General features: G+C 51.7%; 1 protein-coding gene across 1 annotated transcript in view; it reads left to right on the top strand.

The window, feature by feature from the left end:
• The first annotated feature begins 5,670 nt into the window (after positions 1-5,670).
• The window catches only part of Fgd5 (FYVE, RhoGEF and PH domain containing 5), a 97,668-nt gene continuing 95,794 nt past the window's right edge, over positions 5,671-7,544 (top strand). Inside the window, exon 1 of the mRNA XM_085840282.1 lies at positions 5,671-5,846. Within this exon, the coding sequence (XP_085696408.1) occupies positions 5,834-5,846 (13 nt within the window). The 5' untranslated portion in view covers positions 5,671-5,833. The remainder of the gene's footprint in view (positions 5,847-7,544) is intronic.

Here is a 7,544-nt window from a genome sequence, read left to right as displayed (position 1 = left end):
TGAGCAATCCAGAGCCCAGCAGAAAAGGGAGAAGGTGCTACACTCACCTACTGTTTCCCTGAGACAGCCTCATTGGCCCATTGCACAGAAGAGAAAACTGAGGGCAGAGAGGGAAAGTGAGTTGTCTCAGGACCACAGAACCTGTGGCTGTGGGGTCTGGGGAACTCCAAGTCTCCTGTTCCTCTCTGGGTTCAAGTCAGCAAAGGGGTAAGGAAATACCCCTGCTGAAACTTCTGTACACCCTCAAATATCTGCAGCAGCAGAGGGTAGGGGTGGCCTTGCTAAAACTCTGTCCCTGATGGTAGGTATCTGACTTCCCTTTGTCACTTTGGAGCCAGGAAGGCTGATGATGTCAGGCCTGAGGGACAGCAGCTACAGTAGCAGTTCTCAGCCTTCCAAACACTGTGGTCCTTTAATACAGTTCCTCGTGTTATGGTGACCCCCAACCATAAAATTATTCCATTGCTACTTCATGACTGTATTTTTGCTACTGTTATGAACCATACTGTAAATATCTGATAGGCAGGGTATCTGGTATGTGACCTCTGTGAAAGGGTCATTGAGCCCTCCCAAAGGTGTCATGACCGACATGGTAAGAACCACTGAAGTGAGCCGGGCGTGGTGGCGCATGCCTTTTATCCCAGCACTCGGGAGGCAGAGGCAGGCAGATTTCTGAGTTCGAGGCCAGCCTGATCTACAAAGTGAGTTCGAGGCCAGCCAGGGCTATACAGAGAAACCCTGTCTCAAAAAAACCAAACAAAAAACAAACAACAACAACAAAAAAGAAACACTGAAGTAGAGGCTGTAAAGCCAGAGGAATTTCTGTTTCACAGATCACCTTTATCTGTGGTGACAAAAGGCATACCCCAGAAAAACCCTGAAGCACAGGGAACCCTTCCACAAGACCAGGAGGCAGAGGAGGCTGATGGTGGAGGCTGGCAGGGAAGGGAGGAAATGGCAGGAAATGGAGTTGATTGTCACCTCCTCTCAATGAGAACAGGAAGCAGAGCCCAGGCCCTGTGTCTCTTACTGGGCTTCCATAGTGCCCTCTACCTCCACCCTCAACTGAACCCATTCTAGTATACAGAAGGTGCTCGATAAATGCTGCTTTCGGTTTCCTGAGTGCTATGATTACCATTTGTTTCCAAGTTCTGTCTTATCTGTAAGCATTTATGAAACATCAATGACATACTAGACGTTTGCATGGCCATAATCATTTATTGGACACTGGATGGGGATGGCTCAATGTCAGAATCAGGTGTTTGAAAGCAATCCCCAGAATTTGGGTTCAAGCTTTCCCACTTAGCAGCTGTGTGCCTTGACCTCTGTGCTGTGATAGCCTCCTGTATAACAGAAAGTACTGACAGTTCCATCCTTTGGGGGTCATTAAAAGGCCTGCGTAAGTTAGTATATATCAAGTTTGTTACTGGATCCACAAAGCAAGTCCTCAGCAAATATTATTTTCACGTGGGGGAAACTGAGGCTCCGTGAGTGGCCTGGGTTCACCTGAGTGGCCTGGGTTCACCCGAAGGGTTCCATTGTCTGTCTGGAGGGCTTGGTGACAGGTACTCTCCTGTGTATGGAAAGCCTGAGTGTTTGCTTATCTATGGAAAATGGCCCAAGCTGCCTTAGAGCCTACTTGTCATTGTGGGGGCTGCAGGTGGTAGCTTAGCTGGATTTCAGAGCTTAGGATCTAGGCTGCCACTAATATGTTATGAGTCTTAGATTGTCCAAGGATATAAACAAAGGAGGAAAAGGAGGAGGAGGAGGAAGAGGAGGAAGAGGAGGAGGAGTTTGCTACTGTGGAGAGTGTGGGGGGACAGGGATAAAGGAGGGGGCACTGGTAGGAAAAAGGGGACCTGAGAACTTGAAGGATCCAGTAGGAAGAGTGGACTCAGAAGCTCCAGGAGGAGTTATGGCTCAGTGGGGTCTGAACATCACCTACTGTGGGGGACAGGGGTCTATGTTCTTATTAGTGCTGTGTCAGAGAGCACCTGCTGCCTCAGTTACCCTGGAGTTCAGATGGGCATAGAATGCCTGTGGCCTGCCTCAAGGCCTGGCTGGGCAGCCAATTAGATATGCTTATAGAAGGCCAGGAAGGTGAGAAGGAGTATGGGCTTACGATGCTGGCTCTGATCTGCCAGGGTGACTTGAATGGAGGAGGCAGAAGGCAAGTGGTAGGCACAAGCCTGGGAGCTACACTTACTGAGATCCAGCTCCAACGCTGCTTTGCATCCTGGGTGCAGCCTGGCCTCTCTGTGTCCAGTTTCCTCACATGCACAGTGAGGAGAGCTACAGCTAGCCCTTTCTGTAGCCATGAGAAGGATGTGGAGGGTTGAGCATGAGTTACCACTGCCATGGCCTCACCCAAAGGACACCCTGGGCATCCACCCCAGTTACTTCTGCACCCAGTTCTTTCAGCTCGGACCTTATACCTACCTGACTGTTTCTCAGATGTTTCAGAGCCATAGAGATGGCTCCTTTGGGACCCCTTCTATATGGCATTCCTGCACAGCTGGTATGCTTTGTCACTAGAAGGTACAGAAAGGAAGAGCGAGGGAGAAGGAAAGAGGAACAGAAAGAGGGAGCAGGAAGAGGTCTGCTGGAGACTGAGCACCCTGCCTCTGTGGGCAGCTGTCTTCAAGGTGTCGCTGCTGCCAAGCTCCTCTAGGGAAGTGGGGACAGACTCTTGGCAACTAGAGAGCCAAGTAGATGAATAGGATTTAAGACTGACTGGAAGCCGGGTATATTGGCCCATACCTTTAATCCCAGCACTTGGGAGGCAGAGCTTTATAGAGGCAGGCCTTCTATAAGGCTCTGATTGGCTACCCAGCCAGGCCTTGAGGCAGGCCACAGGCATCCCATGCCCACCACAGCTCCAGGGTAACCGAGGCAGCAGATGCTCTCTGACACAGCACATAATAAGAACATAGACCCCCATCCCTCACAGTAGGTGACTCTGCTCTCTGAGTTTGAGATCAGCTTGCTCTACAGAGTCCCAGAAAAGAGAAAGCCTGTCTCAGAAAACAATAAAAAACAACCAAATGGTTTAAAAGTTAAAATTAAAATTAAAAACCAAAGAAACCAAACATACTTTTAGGGCCGAAGTTGACCATCTGTGTAATAGGGACGCAGTCACTGATGGATTCTTCATTCCTCGAGGCTCAAACAGTAACCACATGTCACCACCCTGGGCAGGATGGCTGCAAAGCCACTGCAAACAAAAGCTTTGGGATCCATCTTCTCTTGAAAGGAAAAACAAAGGAGTTCAAAAACAAAGGGGTTCAAGTCTTTCCCTCACAGCCTGTCACTCGTACCCACCACTCCTCTGCCTGCAGGTGAACTGGTTGAATCCTGTGAGGTTTTCCCAACTGGCCTTGGGGCTATGTTCGCAAATCCCACATCCAACAGTGTTGGTTTGGATTTAGCAGAGCTTAGCAAAGCATTCGGGGATTTTCCTGCCCCCACCCTAAACCCCTCCCCACAAACCCCAGAGCAAAATCAACAGTAGCGGTGACTGAACGAGAGCCTCCCTCCTGATCCCACTGAGGCCATGTTCTTAGGATTTTACTGCTTATTCTAAAAAACAAGCTCTTTTTTTTTCTTTTTGCATCAAAGGATTTACCGGTTCACTCTGTTTCACACACCTTAAAACATAGATCCCCTCACCCTCGCCACCACCTCTACCACCACTCAGCTGACTCCATCATCCCCGCGCTGCCAAACTCCATTACCACCATGCACAGCACCTTCACACCTCCATCCCTACACCGGCTCCATCAGCCCAGTCACCCATACTGTCGCCGTCAACCTGAGCAAATCTATCAGTTCTATCACATATACTCCCCCTACCCCCATCACCCTGACTGACTCTACCACCCACCTTTTCTGTCACCTCCGCCATCTCTGTCACTTTAACCACTTCCACATCCTCTGCCCCTGCCCACCACATGTCATTCCCTACTATCGTGTCACTGCCAAATATCCCCATCAGCACCTGGAAAAACACAACCATCTCTATCCCATATGCCATCTCCATCATCACCACCTGAAAAAACACAGTCATCTCTATCCCGTGTACCATCATCTCCATCATCACCACCCTTTCCATCACCTTGACCGTCTTCCTGCCTCAACTCTGCCACTTCTACCCCCGTTATCACCTGCTCCATCTCCACCTCTATCACCACCCACTCCTTCCCCTCTTACCTGCTCACCACCTCTGCCTCACCTCTTCTGCCACCTACACTGAGGACACCATGACTTGCATGACCACTCCTACCACCTTCTCTACCTGGGGCACTACCACTCTCTCCTTCTGTTTCACCGCCAATGTCCTCATTCACTTCTAATGTCATCTCTGTCACCTCCATTTCCACCAGCATCACCTCCATCCTGAGCTAACTACCATGCACAGATCAATTGAATCTACCAAGAACTAGTAATGTACTCAGTCAGATTTTCTTTTTTTCTTTTTCTTTTTCTCTTTTAATTAATCATCTATTTAATGTTAGCATGAGTTGGGGAAAGGCGCCCAAAGCCATGGCGCACTTGTGGAGACCAGAGACAACCATTGGAATCTGCTCTCTCTCCTTTCCACCTATGTGAGGTCCAGGGATTGAACTCTGATGTCCAGGCTTACGTGGCAAGCTCTTTACCCACTAAGCCATCTCGCTGACCCCAGCCATAAATTTTCTATTCCAGAGTCAAAAGTATTTTTCCACAAAGGGCTGGAGGCTTCGGTGTCTGGTGTGGTGGCTCTGGGATGAAAAGGTCATTTGAAAGATTCAAATTCAGTTAATTGTGCAGCAAGGGAAACGGAGTCCACGCTAGGACATGTCATGCCTTTTCATGCCTCAAGTCCCCCCAAGTTATCTCCTTCACCTCTTGTTTGGTTGACCCCTCTCACTGGGGACCTCCTCTGAGCTCCAGTCCCAAGTCGTAGGACTGTGTATGTCAGACATGGCTCCCTGAGGGCAAAGGCATATGGCCATTAACAGGCAGTAAGGAGGAGATACTGGGCCTCACTATCTGGATACAATGTGAATCCAGAACCCCACCCCCACCCCCAGGAACGAGATAGCCCTTTCCAGCCATCTCCAAGAGGTATGGATGACTAGACAGACAAACTCTGAAGCTCCTGGCTTCTGACTTGGGTTTCCTCAGAAAGTCCTGGCAGTTGCTCCGATTCTGAGTCTGATGAGGGCCCGGAAATGCGCATTTCACACACTCCCCATGGGTTCTGGCTGTGGAGAGCCCCAACTGGTCTTCTTCACAGCCAGGGTGCTTCTCCATGGTGTTTGTTGGTTTAATTCGCCTTCTGTCCCTAACGACCTCTTCATTTGAGCTCTCCATGAGGAAGAGAACTTGTAGCTATCACGCTCCGTGGTCGCCTAGCCCAGACTGAATGAACATCCAAATCTGAAAATAAAGGGATAGATGGCCTCTGTCCCTAAGCCTTGTACAACTCCTTTGGTCTCCTTGATCATAGCCCCGGCCCCTTTAAGTGTGCGTGGGGACGCCGGGACCCTCGGTCTCTGACAGCACAGAAAAAAAAAAAAAAAAAAAAAAAAAAAAAGCCTTCCTCTCGGGAGCGGGAGGAAACATCTAGGAGGGGGCGGAGGCGCGGCCGGAGCCTGGAGCCCCGAGCTTGAGCGGACGCCCCGCCCAACCCGAGCCCCGCGCCCAGCGCCCCTCGCCTTGCCGCGGAGTGCTGCGCCCGGGGCGGGCCGGGCCAGGGCGGGCGCGGGAGCGGTGGACTGGGCGGCAGTGGGACTCCGACAGACGGACCCGCACAGTACGCAGCGACCAGCCTCGGGCTCCGCGGTGGAAGATGCACAGAGCAGGTAGGAGCCCGCGCCACCTTCCGCGCTCCGGCGGCAGGCTCTGCGAGTGGAGCTTGCGGGACCCGGGTTCCCCTCTCTAGTAGCCCAGAGTTCGGGTGTTCTCTCCCACGCACCTCGCCGTTGTCCCCCGAGGAAGGGTCCCCTCAGAAACCAGGACACCCCGCCTTCCAAGTCGTGCCCTCCAACACCCAATCCTTCCCCTTCTGTCCTTTGGGTCCCAGCAGGTCCTCGATCACCCTTTGGTGGCCGCATTTGGCTCCCGGGCGCCGACGCCAGTCTGTTCTGGCACTCCAGGGCTCGACACACCCCGCTCTGCCACCAAACACCGGGAGCTCCTTGGTTGAGTTAGGAAGCTTGGGCTGTTCCTCTAGATGCACCCCTCTTAAAACCCTCAGCCCGGGCTCCACTACCGGTCCGAGGCCCCGTTACTCCCAGGAGCGTCAGCGTCCCTCTTACCCCATTCCCCCTCGGGTCTCAGTCTGTGAATCAGACTTCACCAGGTCAGGGATTCCGGGAAACACAAAAGTGTTCTCAAAGAAATTTAGCGATCTTTGCCGAGGAGTGCCATTTAGCAGATTGAGAAAGTGAGCCTCAGTCAGATGGGCGGTGCCTGGAATCTGGATTCCCAGCTGCTGTGCACAGGAAAGTTCTCAAAGATGAGCGCGCGCTAGGTAGTAATCCTGAGACCTGCCTGCTCCACGCGGTTGCACCCTGTTTTCTTTTACTGCTATCGTTGAGCAGAACAGGAACCCTTTCCTCACCAAGCACCCTGTTCAATGCCACACTTCCCAACACACATCCCCAAAGAAACAGGAAGCCACCATTTTGGCTGTCTTGGAACCATATCCTGCTGCTGTTACTGCTGCTGTTGGTGGTGGTGGTGGTGGTGGTGGCGGTGGTGGTGGCGGTGGCGGTGGCGGTGGCGGCGGTGGTGACAGTAGTGGTGGTGTGTGTGAGAGGCAGGAGGAGTTGAGGCTTTTTTTCTTTTTAAGAGTGTTTTACTGAAAAGTCATTGTCTTGGGAGCAAGGTGCGGCTGGAGACATTGGGCTGGTCTTACGACAGACTGAGGAGTGGGGCAGCCACCTCCCTGTATCCAGGCATTGGTGTTGCTGAGGGTAATTAGCATGGGTCACAGAATTGGGGGGCATAAGGAGGAGAGTCACCGCATAGGAGTGGAGAGGACTGGAACAGGGTTCCCAGGGGCTGGCTACCCACTGCTGTCTGGGGAAGGTTGTAGTCTGGACAGAGATAGGCTGGCTTTCCCTACTCTCCTAACAAAACAGCTTGGTAACAATGGAAAGAGCCAGTCCAGCTTCCCCGTATTTTCCTGTATGAAGGTGGAGCAGGCCCTCCTTTCCTAAGAGTCTGGAGGGTGGAGGGAAACAGAACAAATTTAGATGTAGATTTGACCCCAGGAAGCCTTTGCAGCGGGCACTTTTAGATCTAGCTGTCTTGTAATTTGTGTCTGTAGACACAATTCCCTTTTCAATATGATAGCCTTCCGTGGTGGCCGGTGGATGCCACACTCCCTGCCTCCAGATCTCATGGCTCCAGGACTCCCTGGGGTTGGATCTCAGAGCCACCATATGCTTATGTGACCTTGAGCAGGTTTCTTAACTGCTGTCCCTCAGTTTATCTACCTGACAAATCAAGATCTGTCTCAGACTTGTCTCTACTAACTAACAATAAAGTAAGCA

Source organism: Mus caroli, unplaced genomic scaffold, assembly GCF_978045245.1.
Source record: "Mus caroli unplaced genomic scaffold, Mus_caroli_1 scaffold_7, whole genome shotgun sequence".
Classification (NCBI taxonomy): Eukaryota; Metazoa; Chordata; class Mammalia; order Rodentia; family Muridae; genus Mus; species Mus caroli.
This window is presented reverse-complemented; position numbering and strand designations above follow the sequence as displayed.